This window comes from Erithacus rubecula, assembly GCF_903797595.1.
Source record: "Erithacus rubecula genome assembly, chromosome: 4".
Taxonomy (NCBI): Eukaryota; Metazoa; Chordata; class Aves; order Passeriformes; family Muscicapidae; genus Erithacus; species Erithacus rubecula.
Window position 1 is genome coordinate 8183534 of NC_136686.1, and position 21870 is coordinate 8205403.

General features: G+C 41.1%; 1 protein-coding gene across 1 annotated transcript in view; it reads left to right on the forward strand.

Moving 5' to 3' along the window:
- Positions 1 to 16579, forward strand: part of NTF3 (neurotrophin 3) — a 48647-nt gene extending 32068 nt beyond the window's left edge. The window contains exon 3 of the mRNA XM_079303831.1: positions 12278 to 16579. Coding sequence (XP_079159957.1) covers positions 12278 to 13072 — 795 coding nt within the window. The 3' untranslated portion in view covers positions 13073 to 16579. The remainder of the gene's footprint in view (positions 1 to 12277) is intronic.
- Positions 16580 to 21870: the final 5291 nt, after the last annotated feature.

Genomic DNA, 21870 nt, shown 5'->3' on the forward strand with positions numbered 1-21870 from the left:
TCAGGGAATATGCTCCCCAGTTTTCCAGCACTAGGAATAATTTGAACACAGGCCTTTAGCTCAGAATTTGCACAGGATGCACTTGCTAGTGCTGGTACTTAGTCAGGAATGTAAAAGGGAGGGAGGATTGCCCCCCCCCCCCCTTCCTCAGCTTTGCTCCCTTGGCTGTTCAAGCTCAGCTTGCTCAGAACAACTCTTCCTGCAGCCAGAGGAGCAGGGACTGCTCACCCAATACTCCCTGCTGAGAGGAAGTGGGTGGAGAGGGGATGCTGAGATGACAGAAGTGCAGAGAGCCCAAGCTTCACCCCACTCTGCTTCCTGCTCGCCAAAAGAGCTGGCTGGGAGTATGGGAGAATAAACTGCTCCATGAAAAAAAAAAAAAAAAAAAAAAAAAAGGGGGAAGAAATAAATGAGCATGAAGTAATTGACTTTTGCAGCAGAGCAAAGGGAGTGCAAGTGGTGGTGGAGGGAAGATAGGGAGGAACTGTGACTGACTCACAATATATTCAGTTCCCTGCTCCTGGGGAGATGCAGCTGTGCATCTCCCCTCATACAGGCTGTAAAGTTACACCATCGTCCAAAGTAAGCATCCCTAATTCTCCTACTTCCTGAAGCACAACAGTGTTTGGCTCCTTTTTGATCAGGGATTTCTACTGTGCAAATTGAAGTCTAGGACCAGGCTTTTCCTATGTGTGGAATTAAAAATCCTTCCCTTGATTGTTTTGTCAGCTCCTGGGGAAAACTACTGAACTGTTACAGCCGATTTACATTGGCCTGATCCTTTTTTAAAGCTCATTCCAAGTTATTCTTAATTCCTCAAGGCACCTGAGATGTTGTGCATGAGCCAGCCATGGACACCTTTGGCAATGCTTTCCACATCCTTTTTCTTCCCTCTGCTTGCTTCCCAGTTATTTCTGACTTCACTCGAGTAAGGACTGTTTCCCTTTTCTACCCCTTCAGCAGGAAGAAACATGGTGTGGAATCTCTTCTGATTTTGGCCAGATTTGTTTAAGGCCAGCAGAGTCTGGGGAAGAAGCTAAAGGAAGAGGCTAATCCTATGTGTAGAACTAACTTTAGACCAGTCCAGAGCTCACAAGAGGAAGGTCTGAAGGTCCACTGTCCCATTTTCTTCATTTAGGAAAAGTCACATAACCTGCCTGGGTTTCACTTTCCACACCATAAAACAAGAGCAGCCCTCTCCTACCCTCTGTCAGCAGAAGAGTTGGAACTAGATGATCCTTGAGGTCCCTTCCAACCCAAACCATTCCATGACTCTGTGATTCTGTGAATTTTGGGATAGTTAGATGTGAGTAGGATCCTTTTGTGAAATGTATAAAGTGTACATCTGAAAAGAGGTGGCCAAAAGTCTGCTAAAAAATTACTCTTTCCATTTCCAAAATTCCAAGAATTTTTCATTCCAATTCTCATACCCTGAGAATTACTTCAATCCTTCAATTCTATAATTTTTTTTCACAACCAGAATTTCTTTAGTACAAAGGGATTTTCTGAAAAGCCATACAAGTTATTGACTGTATAAGGAGAGGTAAGGCCAGCTGTGGTATATCTCATTTGCCTCCTTCATGTGCCGAGTTTAAGACTTTGTTTTCTGTCAAGTATCTGGAGATCATATGCTTGGTGAGGGACAGCATGTGTTAAAATACTCCCAGTTCTTAAATTCCCCTTTCAAGAATTTTTGGCAAGAGGGAGCAGGGAATACATTGTGTATCAACAGCAAAATGGCATCTGGATTGAAAGATAAGAAAAACCACCATGATTTCCAAAACTCAAGGCCATTTTCAGATGAGTTTGGACCTGGCAGAGGTGCAGAGCTTGCATTAGTACAGTGAGAAAACACAGAAATCATACTTTGACTTTGGAAAGGCTTCTAGAGATCTTAATTTGCAAATTATTGGACATTTTGGATGAAAATTAGCAGAGCATTCAGCCATGAGCTGAATGTGTGAGCAGTCTGCACTGCAGTGGCACGACTCACAAACCTAAAAATATCAGATATTCTGCTAGACTGGGACCAGAATACTCTCACCACCCTTGAGCATTAACCCCCAAATATAGTCAAACTCATGGCAAAGTGTGAACTGAGAGTTAAAACTGGAGCACTTCCACATCTCGAGGAGAATTGCACACAGGAAATTTTATCCACATGCACATCGATGAACCAGGGGACTCCCAAGCAAAGTTCCTCTTCAGGCAGATTTCTACCAGGAAAAAAATGCAGAGAAGCTGGATTTGCCAGAGCAGTCCTTACCTTCAGGACAGGCCTATGAGTAAACAATTTGCTATAAACTGATGGAAATTACAGGATGACTTTTTTCTTCTGAATGGGCAATGGCTATTTGAAATATTCATATGCAATGAGAAAAATCACAAGCTTGTCATGGGCACACATTGTATTTGTGAGCTCTTCTCCATAAGAAGGGCTCAAGGGTCTCACTTTGCACTAGGGAGCAGCTCTAGCAGAGCCCTCATGAAGTTGTTGGTAGAGGTGACATTTCCTACTAAACAGCTTATTTAAATGGTCAGAACAGACAAACTCTTTCTGTACAAAGATCTTTTTAAAGTCTGACATCTGCAGAGAATCAAACTTCTAACCTTTCCCCCCACCAAAACACTTGTGTTTTATCAGAAAGACAAGATTCCTTTAATCTCTGAGAATTGATTTTAAAACATCATTTTAAGCTGGTTGTGAGCAAGCTACTGCACCTGTGCAAAGGGCATGGAAAAGATATTAATTATACACAGCAATGCTAATTTCTCACCATGGTTCTGATGGAAACAATTTGGTTGCATGTTGTGTGTATATTAAAATAAGGTTCAAACATCAGCTGTATTTAGTCATATTGTCATTCCCTGCCTCTTTTATTGTACAAAAGCTTTGTCCAATGAATGTTGATTTCACTGAGTTCCTATGGTGGTTTTAAAATATTTGGATCAGCCTGGAGTCCTTTTCTTTAAAAGCTGCATCAGATACATTGCACCTGCAAGCCTAACAAGACTTTTTTTGTCTGGAGGGTTGTGAGCCTTTGAGGAACAGGGAGAAGCAATTCAGAGAGCAGCTCTTGATTCACGGAGTGGCCATGGATGAATTTCTGCATGGATTCAGGGAAACCTGGAGTCACAGGCTTTGGAAAAGAAAACACAGGTGCAGTTCTGGGTGAAATAAAGCAGCTCTTCCCTTTTCAAGGCTCAGTGCTTGGGACAAACCCCAGAGCAGCAATGTTGCTCCTTCCAAACCATCTGACACTGGAAAGGGCTGCCCAGGGAGGTTTGGAGTGCCCATCCCTGGAGGTGTCCAGGGAGTGACTGATGTGGCACTCAGTGCTCTAGGCTTAGTGACAAAGTGGTTGTCAGTCACAAGTTGGTCATGATGCTCTTAAAGGTCTTTTCCAGCCATAAGGATTTTGTGATTTAGTGATTCTATAGCCTCAGTGCAAGCATCTGTGTTCAAGGGTCAGAGAAGAGCTCTCAGAAAAAAACAAATAAATGCCTTTTTAAAAAATATTAATGACAGAAATAGCTCAGGTTAACTTCAGAATTTATTTTAATTCTCCTCAAACAAAAGCTCACTTCATTTCTAACTAGCATTCCTTATATTCCCTGTATTTCTTTTTCCTTGTGGGTGCAAGTCCTGTCTTTACCCATGAATCAGGCTTAGGAATACAAGATTTTCATAATGAGCCTCTAACATTTTTTAATTTGCAGCCCTTGCTTTATTCTGTTTGTTTGCTTGATTTCACTGTTTTCCTTACTTCACAAAAGAAAAAGGAAATCAGAAGATGTTAAAACCAACAGAAGATGTTTTCACTTCTGAACAAAGAAAATCCAGAAACTCTCCTGCTTTCAATGTAAAATCATGCAAAATAATGATATATCGAGAGTCAAAGCTGAAAAAAGTTTTCCCTTCAAGTTTCCTAATACCAGAAAAACTAAAAAATAGTGATTCAAAACTTCTCTTTTTTTTTTTTTTTTTTTTCTGCAGCCCCAGGAGGCTGCTCTTCCACAGCCCAACAGGAGAGGGACAAAATTCTGATAATCTAAGAGGCACTTCCCTTTCTCCTCCTGCTACCAGGTTAAATAAAATCTACCCTAACATTTTTAAATAGAACAATCAGGACAATCTGTTATAGGATTGTGGGGAGGTGAAAGAAGTGAGTTTCATCTAAAAGGCTGCTCTCAGCTTTAATTATGGACAACTTAAGCCCTCAAAACATCTCCCTAACAAAAATAAAAGGAACTGCAACTACTGCCTGACTTTAATACAAAACAATTAATCAGCCCTGGTTGAGCCAAAGTGGGTCCAGGTTGACTTGAAAGGTTAATGGAGCTTCAAACTGTTCCAAGAAAAGGCTTAAATGGAGTTCCAGTGCTGCGAGGAAACACGAAATCCAGGCCTCTTTGGTGTGGCTTTGGGTTTGTTACAAACATCTTGCAGAGCTTGAAAACTGCTTTTGATGATGGGCCTAACTTCCCTTTCCTCAGCTTAATCACAGTTTTCCTGATTGCACTCCTTTGCCCCACCCTACAGCAAATGTTTCCTTTCCCCAATGCCTTCACTGTCCAGATCCTTGCCCTGGGTTTTCTGCCATGCCCTTTTTGCCATCTCAAGGCAAATCATTGCACCTTCGAGGCAATTTCCTCAGAGGTCACTTTTACAACCCTTTCAGCCATTTTTGTTTCTCTTTCCTGATTTTCTTTTTATATGGCATTACCTTCCAGCTTTCAAGCAGCTTTCCCAATTTTACTGCTGTGCTACAAGAAGCAGCAATTCCCTTCCAGCTCTGCAATGAATTGCCCTGGTATTTGCATTTATTAAATACTGTGCTTTTCCAGTTTTCAGTCATTCCTGAGTCTGATCAGGTATTGCTCCTTTCTATGTTTCTTTTCCCCTCTGTATATCTCTGCTCAATACCAATGTTTCCCCAGCACACGAGTTTTTAATTTCTACTTCAGCTTTCATTTTATGATTTTCTGCCAATGTTTTATTTCTCCATCTCCCCAGCAGAGATTGTATTTCTCTTCTCTTGCTGCTATTTGCATGCTCTCCAAATTCAGCTGCAAATTTAATTTGTTTGCTGTTTAGCCCTACTGCTATTAACAAACAATAATGAAGATTAACACACCCTTTATCAGCTTAAATTATTCACTACCATGTTTTACATTTGTTTGCAAATTACTTCTGAGGAAAAAAATTATGCAAATGCAAAGACCTGAACAAATCTTCCGCTTTTTGTAAAATTAGCACAGGTCAAGTCAAGTGAAGCTATTTATTCAGCAATGGACATGACCGTTAGCTTTCTCCTTTGGGCAATTTTCAGAGTTCCACAGTGAATAATATGAAGAAATATTTTAGCTTTTGTGGAAATTATTTACCCCAGTACAGCTTTATCTCTAAGATGGTATCATTTATATTTCCCTGTAATTCCTGCTTTTCATTGATAAAACTTTCAAAAAACATTACAGGTGGACTTCCAGTGCCAGCATGAAAACCCCAACCTGTCTGACCTGGAAAATATCAGCTGATTTCTGTGTATTCCAGTTTCTGCTCTTTTAAAAAGGGAACAAATACAGTACTCCTACTTTGTCAGTAACAACCTAGAGAAATACTTATGGATTGCTCCAATGTAAGTGATGTGAGAATCACAGGATGGCCTGGGCTGGAAGAGACCTTAAAGGTCACTTTGCCCCACTCCTGCCATGGGCAGGGACACCTTCCACTATCCCAGGTTGCTCAGAGCCCCATCCAGCCTGGCCTGGAACACTGCCAGGGATGGGGCAGCCACAGCTGCTCTGGGAAACCTGTGCCAGGGCCTCACCACCCTCACAGGGGAGAATTCCCTTTCAATATCCAATCTAACCCTGCTCTCAGTAAGTGTGAAGCCATTCTCCCTTGTCCTGTCATTCCAGGCCCTTGTCAAGAGTCTCTCTCCATCTTTCCTGTGGGCTCCTTTAAGGCCACAATGGAGTCATCCCAAAACATTTTCTTTTCCAGGCTGAACAATCCCAATTCTCCCAGCCTTTTCTTTCACAGTAGGGTAAAATTATGCAGCTTTTTGAGGGAGAACACAGAGCAATAAAACACCACAATCACTCCACAGAATTCTTTCCTTTGCAGAAAATAACAAACTGACATTTTGACTTGACAAAACTCTTCCAACACACCAGGGAAATTGGGATCCTAGCCTTCAAACCCCTCGTTGTGACCTCCTCACTACACAGATTAATCAGTCAGCTGCTTAATGCAAAATTAGTCAGGGCATAGAGAGACAGGTGTTAACATGTATATGTCACAAAAGTGTCAGTGAGGGATGGAGTTGGAATGGAAAAGGACCTTGTAGTGACTGAGAAAAGGCTGCCTACTCCTACAGCTGATTATAGACCTGGGGATGTAGCTGGGATGGCTGATATGGCACCAGGCATTATTAATAATCCAGCCCCCCAGTGGGATTGTGAGAGGATGCTGGGGAGTGCCAAATCCTCCAGGGAGCTCTCAAGTGCCCTGGTGTTGGTGGCAGGGGAGGGAGGTGCAGGGTTAAACCTGACAAGAATTAACTGTGCACAAGGTGTGAGAAGCAGCAGCTGTTCCAAAGAGGGAGATGAACAGAGAGGAACTGCTCCTGACCTTTCTCTTGGAATCAGGCAGGTGTGTGTACAGCAGCCTCCTCTTGATCTCCAAAAAAAATAGAGATATATCTGTGGAAGGATCAAATGTAGAGGCACACTTGCCATTGCAATCACCTGTGTGACTCTGCAGAGCTCATCTGACAGGTCAGAGCACAGGCTGCTCCTTGCTGCAGAGGTGTTATCCCAAAACTGGCCCTCAGGAAGATGTCACTGGTTGGGAAAGCTCTCCCCAGTGACCACTAGGGTCATGGTCACCCGCATTGTGGGTTGGTGCAAAGTGCAGAGGAGTTTCAGATGCTCTGGTGAGCAGCTGTCCTGCTGTGCTTTGCTCAGCCAGTCATTTGAGGAGTAAAGGTGACTCTGTGGGCTGAACTCCATTTCCATTAGAAATTAGGTAAATACCATTCACTGGAGCTACTGGGGCTCAGTGCTCAAAGGTGTCTTCTCTTTTATAAATGGCCTTAAGTAAATTAATTAATACACCTCTGAGCTGCTGCAGAGATGAAGAACCTTTGGTGGGCTCCTCCTCAGATGTGTAGCTGTACCCCCTCTGCCAGTGTGCCAGAGAAAGGGATTTATTTCAAATCCCCTCAATCTAATTTCCAGTTTGTTTGCCCCTCAGAATGGGAGGGTTAACACTTAGGGCTGCCATCACTTCATTTTTTCTCTGAATTCTTTGGCTTGTTAGAGGGTCTGGCTCTTGTGTTTCAATCTATATGTGTTGAAATTTCTGTATCCTGAGACACTGAAGAGTCCAGGAGGGTGTGTGCAGGGACATTCAGCACTCTGCAGCAATCTACCTTCATAAATCCACATTGTACAACAGTTGTACAAACAGCTCATTACTGTTCTGAAATACAATGCAAATTTTCAGGCACAGTTATTTCACATTCTACCTTTCTGAGTATTCAGAATGCTTTTCTTTCTCTGTACCTTCCCCATGTCCCCCAAAGCACAGAGGAAGAGAGCTGCATTTCTTCCCAATATAGTTATTAGGAAGAGGGAATCAACGGGGCAATCCATGACTTGGGAGGTTGTGGAAGCTGTGCTCAGCAAACAGTGACAATAATTACACTTTCCTCTTTGGTAAAAGCCTGGAAAAGCTGTCAGCCACCACAAAGGATCATTAGTTGCTCGCTCTGAAGAACAGAAGCTGCTCCTACATTTTTTTTAGAAAGAGCCAAACACTTCAAGCTGGCTTACATAAATCATGTGGGGTATTCCAATGCTGAATGTAAAACTCACCAGTCACTTTTCCTTCCATTCCAGTTCCTCTTAGCAATGACTTGCAAGTAAATGCTTGGGCAGTCTCTCACAGAGCTAGGATTTCATGCTTTCTGCAGAATGTTTTAAATGATGTTTTGCTCTTTCCCTGTGTGGAACGTTCAGAGACTGACCAAAATAAAGCTACACAAAACTAAACCAAACTAAATTTTTCCCTACTACATAAAGTGGTGAGTCTGAAAAGTGCAGAAAGTGATTCACCAGAGTTTGTTAGGGATTGAATTTGTTGATGGAAGGAAGAGGTAAGCTTATTTACTTCCCCTAAATTTAGATCTTCCCTGAGCCACCTAGCTCAGACACCATTAATACCCTGATAAAACTGCAGTGATAGGCTGAAGAACAAACCATTAAAATAGAGTAAAGCTAAGCCACAGTTGGGAGATCAATCAGCTTTGCAAAGGATGAGCTTTTCTTTTTCTGTGCTGTTTGCTTTTTCCCTCTGAGCCACAAATATCAGCAATCTCTAAGTCAAATTTGCTTAGTGCAAACTGGCCACAAACACACCCAAAATGAATGTTTGTCAGGAATTTACATGTAGAAAATTCTAAGAAGAACCATGAAGAACAACAAAAATATCTCACTAACATCAGCTAACAAAGGAAAAATTAGCTTGGGCAAAATCTTTCCACCTGAAATGAATAATTTGAATTAAAAAAAAAAATTAAAAACAATGAAAGAGGAGAAAAAGTGAAAGATTGAATTCTTGGGAGATTTTTATACCAAAGGAAGAGCTGCTTGTGCTGAGGTAGCTTCTGCTGAGGTCGACAGAATCCTGTGCCTCCAGGAACTTGGAATTTGAGTCAGTATTCTCTCAGACAGGACATGTATGTTGAAATCTTGCCTCCAATCTAAGTCCCTCCATAGATAATTTACTCACTGGTCTGCACTGAGTAAGCACTTGTTCTGCTTTGTGAATTGCATTGTGGGACTCCTGGAAGCATGACCAGAAACACCAGAATTATTTGCTTTGAGAATATGAAAAGATAAACATTTTAATGTTTTACATTTTCCTGCTCTTTTTACAGATTTAACAATGCACGTGCCAAATAAATTTCAAATTATCTGCAGTTCAGACAAGCACAGTGTTCCATTTTGGGCAAAGAGCCATTCATCAAATGCAGTACTCCCAGACCTGCAAACAAATACACTTTTAATGTGTTTTATAATCAGATTACAGCCAAGGCCATAAACCAGCTGCACTTTTCCAATAATACCCATTTCTCCTATCTAGAATAGTGCTTTAAACGTACTCTGAGACGCTGGACTTTATGGAAAGCCTGAAAATTTTTAGTTATGGATTGGAACTTCTGAACAGCACTTATGAACCTCCTAGGTTGGAGGAACTCCCTAAAAACTGTAATCTCACCGATCTTTGTGTTTTCTGTCAAAGTTTTGCACCCAGAAAAATATAAAGTTTTGTTCAAAACCTTTTTACTTTTGCATCAAACAATTTGCAAAGCATAAATCAAACTAGAGGTTGAATTTCAAAGGTAACATCTTTCCCACCAAATCAGTAAGACATAAAGTTCAGGAAAATGCTTTCCAACATTTTTCCCATTAATGGGGTTCCTGCATGGAGAAGAAAAATATCTCACTTTAGCTTCTCCAACTCTCAGGTCCCCAGCCCTTCCTTTCTGTGTGCAGTGTGACATAAAAGATAGCCCGCAGGAACTCCAGCCTCGCTTTTCCCACCTCATCACCTGCTCCAACCTGTGTATTTTGCTAGTGCCACTTAGTTTTGAGCCTGAGCAGAGCAGTGATTGCATGCAGCTGCATGTTGGCATGAATAATGCTTCTGGCTTTGGGGCTGAGCCTTGTCAGAGCTTTGCTCACCATCCTGTGGGCTCGTGTGTCGTCCTGCGTGCGGATTCTGGGTGCTGCGAGAAATCTGCTCAATGACATCTGTTTAATAATATTTTTACTGTTTTTCAAAGCAAGCCCCATGCTGAGGGAAGGCGAAATCGCATGGCAATTTTTTATCCAGAAAGGTCTGGGCTCTGAGATCCATCTACATTAAGTTAGTATTTATTCAGGTATGACAGTAATTGTATGGTAACTGAACATCTTTGATTTCCCCCCACCTCCCCAAAAGCAAAACATTGCTGCAAGCAACAGTCTAGATTTAGGTGAACTCATACTGTGACAAACTGAGAATGGAGAAAACACATTTCTTGTCCATAAAAGGACAGCTCACACATCCACAGAGGGTAGCTCTGATTTTGCTGCAGCTCCAAACTGTAAAGTGGGGACTCAATCTTGCAGAAAGGAGTTTTGTTTAGAGTGGATAGAAGGTAGTAGAGTAAAAGATTTTTTTCCTTTTTTTTTTTTCCCTTTGCCTTCTGAAACAGAAAATGGTTCTCTCTCTTAAACAGAAAATGGTGATTTTATTTTTTTTTTTTTTTCTTAAAGTGGAAAATTTTCTGTTCAGGAGGGAGGGGATCTTTCCCCTCAGCACTGGTGAGGTTATGTTCAGTTCTGGGCTCCTCAATACAGGAGCAAATCCATGAAAATTATCAAGGATTAGGACAACTGTACCAGGAAGAGAGACTGAGAGAGATAGGGCTGTTCATACTGAAGAAGAAAAGTCCCAGGGAGATTTTACTGAAGTGTAGAAATACCTCACAGGAGAGATTAATAAAGATGGAGTCAGGCTCTACTCAGGTGGGTCAATGAAAAGACAAGAGGCAATGGGAAAAAAAATGAGATATAGGAAATACTGCTGACACTGCTGATACACTGATGAAATGTATTTTTTTTTTAAGTTTAAAGGTGGTGAAACATTGGAATGGGTTGTCTAGAGGGTTGTGGAGTCTCCATCCATGGAGATATTCCAAACCTGAATAGGCACAGCTTTCTGCAAGCTGCCCTGGCTGATACTCTTGTGAGCAGTGAGATTGGCCTAGATGATGTCTTGAGGATCCTTCCAACTCCATGTGTCCCATGGTCTGTGGCTCTGTGCCTTCATCCCACAGTGCCATAGGTCTCTGGCACGTGGTGGATGTGTTTGCAGAGCAGGAAAACCAAATTCAAGGCTTTCCTTTCACTTGAAGCAGTACTACAGTAGGGTTTATCACAGACTATGAGGGTGGTCTAAGATGAGTTTTGTATTTTCTTCTTCAATTCACTACTCGTGAAGCAAATTTATAAACAGGTGTGCTCTGAAGTGAATGGTTCACATCCATGCCTTAGGATTTTATGTTGCAAATTGTTTTAGTTTAAATATAAATGCAAATACCAAATATATAGGTGTCCAAATATGCAAGGAGAAAAACCACCTCCCTGGACAGTTGTTCCTGGCTCTCAGCTACACAAACAAGATGACAGAAAGGCTTAAAAAGCAGTGGCAAATGAGCTTCTAGAATATGGACAGAAGGTAGAATTTGAAGGAGACCACAGGAAGCCATATAGGGCAGTGCATGGCAAAGTACCAAGAAACAGCACACTTTTAGGAATGGTTTTTAAAATACTGAATCTTTGAACAAGATTTTTGCATTTTAGGAGATGGTGAGGAGAGGGATATCCTCAATCTGTCCTTGAATATTTCTAATAATATTTCTAATTCAGTTTTGCTTCGCCTTATATAAATTCAATGAAGCAACTTCTTAAAAAAAAAAAAAAAAAAAAAAAAAAAAAAAAAAGCCCCTGATCCTGGGAAAAAAGCCCTATGAAATGGTCAGTGGGTCCATCTGAATTCCCCACTTGTACTATAGAGGTCTAATCACCATTCTCTGACTTGACTGCACCCTTTTCCTTCAAGAATACTTTCCCTTACCAGAGACAGAAAGAGAATGAAAGCACTATTGAAACACAGGATTAATTTCCTTCTTATGGTGACATTAAACAGAAGCCACTTGATAAATATGAATTGGATGGGTCTAAGGGATCTCAGCACACAAAACCTGACAGCAGTTAGCAATGTCTAAACTCTTTTGTTTCACACAGTGAGACAGTTTTCTACTCTGCATGATCCTGCAATATTGAAACCAAACTTCTCGTAGAATAAACTCTGTGGAAGTAACTTGACCTCACTCTGCCACCAAGTCCTGGTCATACTATCCCAAGAACTACCTACCTCTGCAGAGAAAGGGCTTAACTGATATATATTCCACTATGCATGGAAAGGGGGAAAGCAAAAAGGCCTAAAATATAGATGAAATATTGAAAAAAAAATCAGAAGAGAGTTGCACTCATAATAAGGTAAAAAAACCAACATATTCAAAGAAACTCACAGCCTGTGTTTCTATATCTCTATATATGTCTTTAAAATATAAAAAAATCCCAATTTTCATCTTTATAGCCTCTAGCAAACCCCTCTCTTGGACTGTTTTGTCATTGACTCTCTGTTTCTTTGCAGATCTTACAGGTGAACAAGGTGATGTCCATCTTGTGTTATGTGATATTTCTCACTTACCTTCGTGGCATCCAGTCTTCCAACATGGATCAAAGGAGTTTGCCAGAAGATTCGATAAATTCTCTTATTATTAAGCTCATTCAGGCAGACCTTTTTAAAAACAAGCTTTCTAAGCAGATGGTAGACATTAAGGAAAACTATCAAAACACGGTGCAGAAAACAGACACTCAGCAAGACACGGACGGGGAGGAAAATGTGAAATCAGACTTCCAGCCAGTTATCTCAGTGGATACAGATCTCTTGAGGCAGCAGAGACGCTACAACTCGCCCCGAGTCCTGCTAAGCGACAACACACCGCTGGAGCCGCCGCCGCTGTACCTCATGGAGGATTACATCGGGAATTCCGTGGTCCTGAACAGAACCTCCCGGAGGAAGAGGTACGCGGAGCACCGGGGCCACCGGGGGGAATACTCCGTTTGTGACAGTGAAAGTTTGTGGGTCACGGACAAATCCTCCGCCATCGACATCAGGGGACACCAGGTGACTGTTCTGGGAGAAATTAAAACGGGCAACTCTCCAGTTAAGCAATACTTTTATGAAACGAGGTGTAAAGAGGCCAAGCCTGTCAAAAATGGCTGCCGCGGCATCGATGACAAGCACTGGAACTCCCAATGCAAGACATCCCAAACTTATGTCAGAGCACTGACTTCAGAAAACAACAAACTGGTGGGCTGGAGGTGGATAAGGATAGACACCTCCTGCGTGTGCGCCTTGTCCAGGAAAATAGGAAGAACATAGATCTGCATCTCTTTGCTATATAAATTATTACTTTAAATTATATGATATGCATGTAGCATATAAATGTTTATATTGTTTTATATATATTATAAGTTGACCTTATTTATTAAACTTCAGCAAATCTACGGTATATAAGCTTTCTCTCTCAATAAACCAGAGCAAAGGGTGTGTGCCTCTGCCGTGGCCAACTCTGGGGTTTTTTAAGACTATGTTTGTGACACTGCTTGTCAGCAGCATACCTTAACCTTCCTGTAAAATCTGTAAAATCAGTATTTTCCAATCAGTATTGTCAAACCAGTGACTGTCATTTAGTAAACTTGTTAAAAATCAGATCAATGCCAAGACTTGTGTACATATTTATATTCCCTGCTCTATATGTTCATATTTAATTGGATCTGCAGTGTTGACTACTCACCACCAAAAAAACCCCAAAAAAACAAAAGCAAGGACCAAAATATGTGTTGTAGCCTGCAGATGATGTCAAATTTACAGGCATCAGGTAGCCCTAAAATAAAGTTTCTGTGTATTATGCCAGTTTTGCCAGTGAAATGACCATTTTCCCTCTGTTAGCATTTCAGAATGGCTGCTAGTAATCCAGGAACATCCATTTGTGTTTTGGAAGCACATTTGTTTTGCAACTGTTTCTAATGCTGCCAGTGCATCATTGAAAAAATATGAAAAAAATCTGAAATATTTGTAGCCGAAACTTGCTGAAGCCAAGAACTGATCTAAATGGATCATTAATGTAATACATAAAAGATGGTTTGTTGTGATCAGCCTCTTCCTCCTCACACAAATCAATTATCTTCCACTTGAATTGTTGGATTATTCCTCTCTGAGTTTTAAAATTAGAAACAAAGCTGGTGGTGTTTTAACCTTAAAGGAGCCCTTGGCTTGCAAATTGTAGCAAAGAAAGATATTATATCCTGGCGTGGATATCAAAGCCACAGGCCCATAGGAAGGTTTCCTTCTTCTCAGCAATCCATTCTCCATCTTTCACAGGGGGAAAAATGTGTTGAACTGCTCGAGAGACCTGGTACCTTTCACAGGAACGTGAAATGGTTGGTGGCTAAAATCCATGAAGTCTGTGGTTATACTGAAGTTCCCTAATAAAACATTTGAGTTGTTGCTTAGGACAGATAAATGTGCTAACATGTACTTACCTCAGACTTGTCTTTGGATTGTCATGTAGCTCCACTGGGGACAGGAATAATGACACTACTTGAAGAGATGTCCCATTACACATTAGCTGTGCAATGCCCTGGATGGGATCCTAGTCCCAGGAAGCAAATGAGTTCATGACTAGGAACAGTATCAGATTGGGCTGCACGTTATCTGTGTCCAGAGAGATCCAGCCCAAGCCAGGGCTGGGAAATACCAGCTATTCAGAAAGTTTTACCCTCAGCTTTTTTTTTATGAAGGTTTACAGCTTTTGCTGCCGTAGCATGTTCAGCATCACAATGGAAACTAGATCAGAGCCCTCAAACACAAGGCTGCAGGATGCCTTTGCTCACATGGGTTTTACTCCTGAAAAACCAGCTTCAAACATGCAACAGGCCGTGCAAGGCAGCAAACTGTGCGGTCTGCCCTAATCCCTTACAGAGAGTGCTGCACACCATAAAACCACCAGGGAGCTGGACAGGTTGCCTTGAGGCCAAACACTGGAACAGTCCTGACTTGGAAAGCCAGGTTGGAGCTGTTTTCTTCAGGGGAGGCCAGAAGCAAAGCTTTTGAGAACCATCTCAATTTTCAGCATGAGGCCAGGGTATTTACCTCACAGGAAATATCATCACCTTGCAGCATTAAATCCTAGCTTTGCTTCAAGCAATGACAACTTCAGAGGTTCAATACCAAGGCAGTCATTAAAATGAGAGGATGTAATATAACAAGGAACTCAGTATCTGATAGATCTGATTAGAATATTTCTCATTTCTTGGCAAAAAAAAAAAAAAAAAAAAAAAAAGGAAAAAACAACCCCACAGAGCTTTTGCTACTTTTCCTAGTAGGAAAATTTATGTTTTAACTAATCTTTTTGGCTTGGGGTAAAAGGCATATTTTTTAGATTTCTGCCTCACTAAATTTTTTTGTTAATTAAAAGCTTGATTTTACACCCTGAGTTCCCAAATACAAATAGTTTGCAGATGCTAGGAGCAACTGAGACCTGATATAGTTATGGAACTTTAACTTTAGAACCTCTTTGTTTCACTGTGCCACACAGGTCTATCTCCATGTGAGAAGAGGAGCCAAGAAGACCAATTTAGCTTGGTGGAATCCCATTAATCAGAAAATACCTTGTTCCTGCAGTGTGGATGTCACTTTTGTTTATATTACTGTAAATCTAGAGAAAAGCTGTTGAAGACAGGGTAGAAAATGTGTCTTTATAACAATGTAAAGCACAACGGGGTTGATTCCAATGCCTTTATTTCTGCTTACTGAAAATCAAGGGAGGTTCATTCTTTAAAGGTTCAAAGAAAGCCATTTGTCATTTTCCACTGTAAATCCAGTAATAGGAACTGGTCTTTGACTCTTGACTTTAACAAATATTTTACAAGCAGCCAGCAAAAAAATGTCTTGGAGTAAATATGCCTGTCATCTGAAACACATGAGATGAGAACGGAGCGTGGTGTGTATGGTTATTAGACCGGCTGCCTCTTTCCCACCCCAGGAAAACAATGAGCGGAAGTGTTACCCCCTGGATCTGATCCAGCTTCCACTGAAGCCAATGAGAAAAAAAAGAAAAAAAAAAATCTCACCTTCTCTGATGGAAGCTGGATCAGGCCGCAAGTGAAGAAAAACCTGCAGATCTCGACCAGAGAGCAAAACAATCCCACCCATCAGTAATGTGTTCCTGTAAATCCTGTGTATGCATAAGATGCTGTATAATTTTGTAATGAGTTTGTAAACAAAGCTTGTAATAAATTTGTTAAGGTCTGATTCTGTTTTCACTGTAGCCAGGGATGGTTTTATTGTCGACTTTAGTCATGGCATAAGGAATTCAAAATTCCTATCCAACTCTTTTACTGTTTGTGTTAAGTAATTAAACAAAATATTCCGCTCTCAATGCCAGTTTAATTTAAGTGTTCTAAAAATCACTTCCATTAGGCAGCTCAGATGCTCTGTCAATATTGTTTTGCCAATAGATCATTATAAGCACACATTTTATTTAGATTTTCTCCCAAATGACCAAATGCTATTCTGAAATTGCCTGTCTGTATCAAACTGTATTTTCTCCACTTTTCCCCCCTAGTTTTTTTCCAGTCCATTTAGTAACAGCAAAAAATGCTCCACTGAGGTTTTGGAAAACCATCTGCATTTATTTTATCACCTTTGAACATGTGTTCAGGAATGAAGTCTGTGCAGAGAGTTTACTGCTACCAAGAGATTTGTGCGGCTGCACCAGGAAGAAATTTTGACTGGACTTTACAGAGTGTGTGCTCAAAACCACTCTTTTCATACTCTGTTATTTCAATTCTTTAGCAACCGGAGGCTTTTGCATTGTGTATCTGCAGACAATACCAAGCAGGAAACGAGCCTGATTGAGAGTTCCAAAATTAAAAATTTCATGATAACGACCTGCTATCTCTGACCTCTCGGCAAATGCGTTTGCACAGCGAAGTCAAGCACAGGAACATTCGTTTCATTTAATAGAAACATTGTGGCAAAAGCAATGGGATTCTGTGCTTTCCATGCTTGTTAAGTGTGTGTAATTCATCATGGATGTGGGGCAGGAGGAGGAGGAAGAGGAGGAGGAGGAGTAGGATAAGTTAATAAGCACTGCATGCACATTGTGGGAAGTAAAAGGCTGTGCTCCGGCTTGGAGCATTTTAAAGTGTGGAGGGGTTGTTCTCTGAAATGCTTTGTCTGTATTTTGTTACAGCAGATGGCAGAATGATGAAGCAAGCACAGATGTGGTGTAAAAAAACCAAGCAATTTGAGGATAACAAAAAACTTTCCCGGGAAAGTCGGCCACTTGCTACCACTGTGGGTTCCTGCAGTTCTGGGCAGGTGACTGAAGAGTTCAGCAATGATCTCTGTGGGAAAAAAAAAAAGGAAAAAAAGAATAATTTTTTTTCCTGAAGCTCATTACATTCATGAGCTGGATAATTTTTTTGCTTTTTCTTTTTTTTTCTTGTCCCTTTGGGGTTTTTTGTTTGTTTGCTAGATTGTTTTTGGTAATCTCTAGCTGCTTTGGCACCTCTGATGAACAACGAGCGGTAATGCTTTCCATGAATGTCCCCAAATATAGATTTCTCCTTTGTCTTAGGGCTGAGCTTTGAAGCCAGTGGCACCTGAAAGCCATACTTTCACCACGGAACTGTCCTCTTGATGCCATGACCTCATGTTTCCGGACATTTTGATCACAGGGTCCTATTTTGGAGCTCTTACCCACACAATAGGTGAGATCATGACCAGGCTGATTGAGAAGTGGCTGTGTACACAACAACCAAGGAGCAAAGAGAGAGTGAGGCAGCCCTGTGCCATCTTTGTATCCACCTTCACACATCTCCTGCTCTGATTTCAGTCTTGAGTTGCACTATTAAGGGCTGGTGATCAAGCTGTGCGTTCTGCATGTCCAAGGGTTCAGATGCCCAGGATATCCTATAGTGGTTGGGTTTGGGAATGACTTTAAAGATGAACTCATTCCAACCCACCTGCCATGGGCAGGGACACCTTCCACTAGACGAGGTTTCTCAGAGCCACATCCAACCTATCCTTGAACACTTTCAGGGATGATCTTTGGCAGCAAGACAGTTTCCCAGTTCACGCAAATACCCCTTGTGTGAATCTATCTTCTGTAAGAGGCTGCTGTGGTTGCAGCGTTGGCCTTTTCCAAAACACAGCACATTTTCACTCTTCACCTGTGTCACAGGGAGCAGACAGAGCCATTGATAGACCACCTAGTTCATCCAGGGGAGGCTGCTAAGAAGGCAGGCAGCATGGTTCTTTCCTTTGAGCAAAAATATTCCCATGGAGGGTGTAGGAAAGCAAAAGAAGTGCTGAAAAATGCAGGGAGTCAGAGCTGTTGGGTGGCAAACACCTTGCAGAGATTTCAGAAAGCGAGGGAGAATTCAGCTGTTCAACTGTAACATCAGATGAAAGGCTCTTTCCTCCTATAATACGGGTTAAACAAATACCATTAGATCATCTGTAGCAGTAATTCAAAAGCAAAATGAACCTCTATTAATTGGGGTTAATCCCCCCGTATTGATGAGGAATTAACCACGCTTGCTGAGCACAAATGATGAAGCCTTGCTTTCAGTTACCCTGTGCAGCCCCTATTTTCAGCACTCAGGACTATGAAGCTGTTAAGTGAGGGCAAAATTTGGCTCAGAAGGTACTAAATCCACATTGAATGCATTGGAAGCATTATCCACCACACAAAACAAGCCAAGTTTTTAACATTAGTTCGTAAAAATTGCTCATTACTTTGTCTAGTTTCAGGGATTTAGGTTTTAACTTAAGTTTTGAACTGTCTGGTATGACCAGTACACATATATTTAGCAGCAATTTACAAAAGAAAAGAACCCTGTAAATGGAAATATACAGCAAAATATTATGTCCAGCACTGTAAATAACCTCTGTTGATTCTTATTTATGTTGTCAGTGACTCAGAGAGGAATTTTAATACAAATCTTGGTTTTGTTTTACACAACATATTTTGTAAAATAACCACCTCAACTTACTGCTTGTAAGGTTTGTGGTGTGCAATCTTTGTGGATAATGAAGCAGAAACATGGCTGTAAAGCTGCTGAGCAGTATAAGAGTTGCAAGTCCCACAGCAGAGAGTGAAAACAAACGTGTGAAAATGACAGAATTGGTTTCTCAGGCTCAGAGATTAAATATGTTTTAAAATATCAAATGACAGGGTTTTTTCAAGTTATTACAAATATCTCGAGTCAGATTTGTATGACACAGCTCACCGCTCACATGGAGCATAATTTTTGTAATCTTTGTTATTGCACAAATCTGCTCAATGTGATTCCCATTAAGTTCAGAAAACAGAAATTTGCTCATTTCCACACTGCTGACAGAGCATTCAGAATAACCCCAATAGATGAGCCAAATCTCAGGTCAGAGCATGATCCCTGAGTTTATGTCCTAAGGATAAAACTACTAGGAAGGAATTTTTTTTTCTGCAGAGAGTGAGAGCTCAGCTGCCACATTCACAGCATCTATGCCATGCTATCCCATTTGAAGACTTTAGGAGGAAGAATCTGGTCAGCTGGAAAGCTGATGGGAAGAAGAAGTGGGAGATGGATGGGGAAATAATTACTACATGGCCTCCTTGAAAACTAGATCCCTCAAAAGCCTAAAATGCAGCCCTCAGGATCTTCTCAGGATCTGACTCAGAGGCACTTATTCCCTAGGTCAATACTCTTGGATTCCTGAGACTTGGCGTCAGGACATGGTACTTGTCCTAGGCGGGGGTAAAGGTGAAAAGAAACCCTTCTCCCACCATAATCAGATAACAGCAATTATGCAAGAGGGAGTTCTCATGGGAACAGTTTTGTCTCAAACTCCCATGGCTTTTTAAATTTTTTTTTCCTGCAGAAATGGAAGATATGGGTTTCTGAGAAAGGGCCTGCTGGCTGTAGTTTTCTCAGAGGGTTATGAGGGCGCTGGAGAATAGAATTTAGGCAGAAAGAGGAAAAGTCTCATTGAGTAGAGTTTTTCAGTGGTCTGTTTTCCCTTCACTACAAAATTATGTGGTGAAGTTTCCTGACAGAATTATGAAGGGAGAATTTGCAGGAGAGTGGCAATGAAAAGCACCTCAGTACTGAGACTGGGTTGAGGAGAGGAGCTCAGGAATCCCTGTGGCTCCTTCCTCCATTTTCCTGAATGCCCAGGGAGAATCGAGGGTGTCAGTGGCACAAAAAGGGAGAGCAGTGCCAGAATAGTTGCAGAACACACATCTCCATTCACAGCAGTCAGGCAAGGGCAGCACAAGGACACCTCCATCATTCAGAGGCTGATCCAGGGCATGCCCTTCATCTCCCTCCACGGGATCTCAAAGAGAAGGATCCATAATGCCATTTCATAAACCAATTTAAGAAATATCAAGGCAATGCTGCAATAGTCTGGACCTGGTCCACTCAAAATGAAAGGCAAAATCTTGTGGGTTTTTTAGCAGTATTTGCTGTTGAACAGTTTATTTGAATCCAGAATGTACAGGAAAAAATAACGTGAATAGTGGAAAGTGTCTAAGTCACACATACAACTAATAAATACTCAGCTTTATTCTGATCTCATGCAGGTTTAATGTCTGACTTCAGTGGGATTAGTCCCAGTTTTTGCTGATACAATAAAGCTTGGAATTACATCTGTGACATTTGAAAGCAGGTGGTGGGCTCTGTGTGAGCTCAGACTCTCAATTTCTGTGTGCCATGTAGCTGCTGCTCATGAGGCTCTGTGATGGACGCTGATGGAATTATTTAATGTGATAGATTATAAAGACCTACACTTCCATGCTTTAAATTACCTCTGCCCTGCTCAGAGGGATATTGTTGGTAGCTCTCAGACTGATTCAATGCAGCTCACCAGGCAAACCCCAGGGTTTTTCCATGCCACCAGCTAAGCAATCTACCCTGAGAACTACAATGCAGAGAATTCAAAATCAACTCTGATCCTTGCTTCAGATGGAACTTCAGTGGCTTGGTTTCATCTGAAGAAATGATGAGAAATCAAAGTTAAATGTGCAGGTACTGGCATTCAGAATTAAAGTCTGAAATCCACAACTACTGCTGGCACAAGAAAACTGGGAGATGAAGGCAGCATGTGCACACTGCAGGCTCAGTGAAGATGCTCTTGTTCAGAAACAAAACTGTTTTAGGCAACAGCAGTTTATTTGGAGCAAAGACAAAAATCCCAGTCCTGCTGAACGGTGGTGCTCAAGCGATTTTCTTTTTAGTTTACCAGAAACTTCATGGTTTGTGCTTTCCCAGGCATTTTTCAGTAGGTATTGTTGAGCATAATTAGTATGATAACTTTTACTATATTAGAAACATTCCAGAACTACAACCTGAAATAAACTGAAATGATTGATCCTGGTTAAGCATCACATCCTGAGTTCTGAAACCCTTATCAGCCTTCAGTAATGGTTAAGTTTGCAAATACAGCTTGACTTTGAGGCTAGGAAAATTTCCTTGAGATTTTTCTCTTCATCTGCTTTTCCATAAAATCTTCACAAACACCAGAGACTATACAATGCCTAAACATAATCTGAAGTGTCCATTTCTGTCAGCCCTGAGGTCATCCATTCTCCCATGAAGTGTTTACTTAATATTCCATTGCCCCAAGCAATGGTTTGCTGAGTGAGAACAGGACAGGCTCCATGAGTGAAGAGCTACAGTTCAGGAGGTGTGAACACAGAAAATAGCAAAAAAGCTGATACCAAGAAATTCACAGGAAAACCAGACTGGATCTTAAAAAAAAAAAAACAACTTTAGGAGATAAAAGCAGAAAATGAGGAAAAACAAAATCCAAAAGTTTGCAAACTTAGGGAAAAAAATAAGCTGACCTATCACAATAGCAGTAATTGGGGGTTTTTCCCCCAGAGGGTTCATCCCCCTCTGCCTTGCAATATCCATTTGTTTCCCAATGAAATAAAATATAATAGCTTGAGCTGAAATTCTGGTGTCAGGGAGATTTTTGTGCTTAAGCATTTAGTGTGTCTCTGCTAATATTGTCTGCAAAAGTGGTTTATAGATCCATTCTCAAAAAAAAAAAAAAAAACCAAACAACAACAACAACAAAAGAAACCCCATAACTACAATCAGGATTTGCTGAGAGCCAGTTCC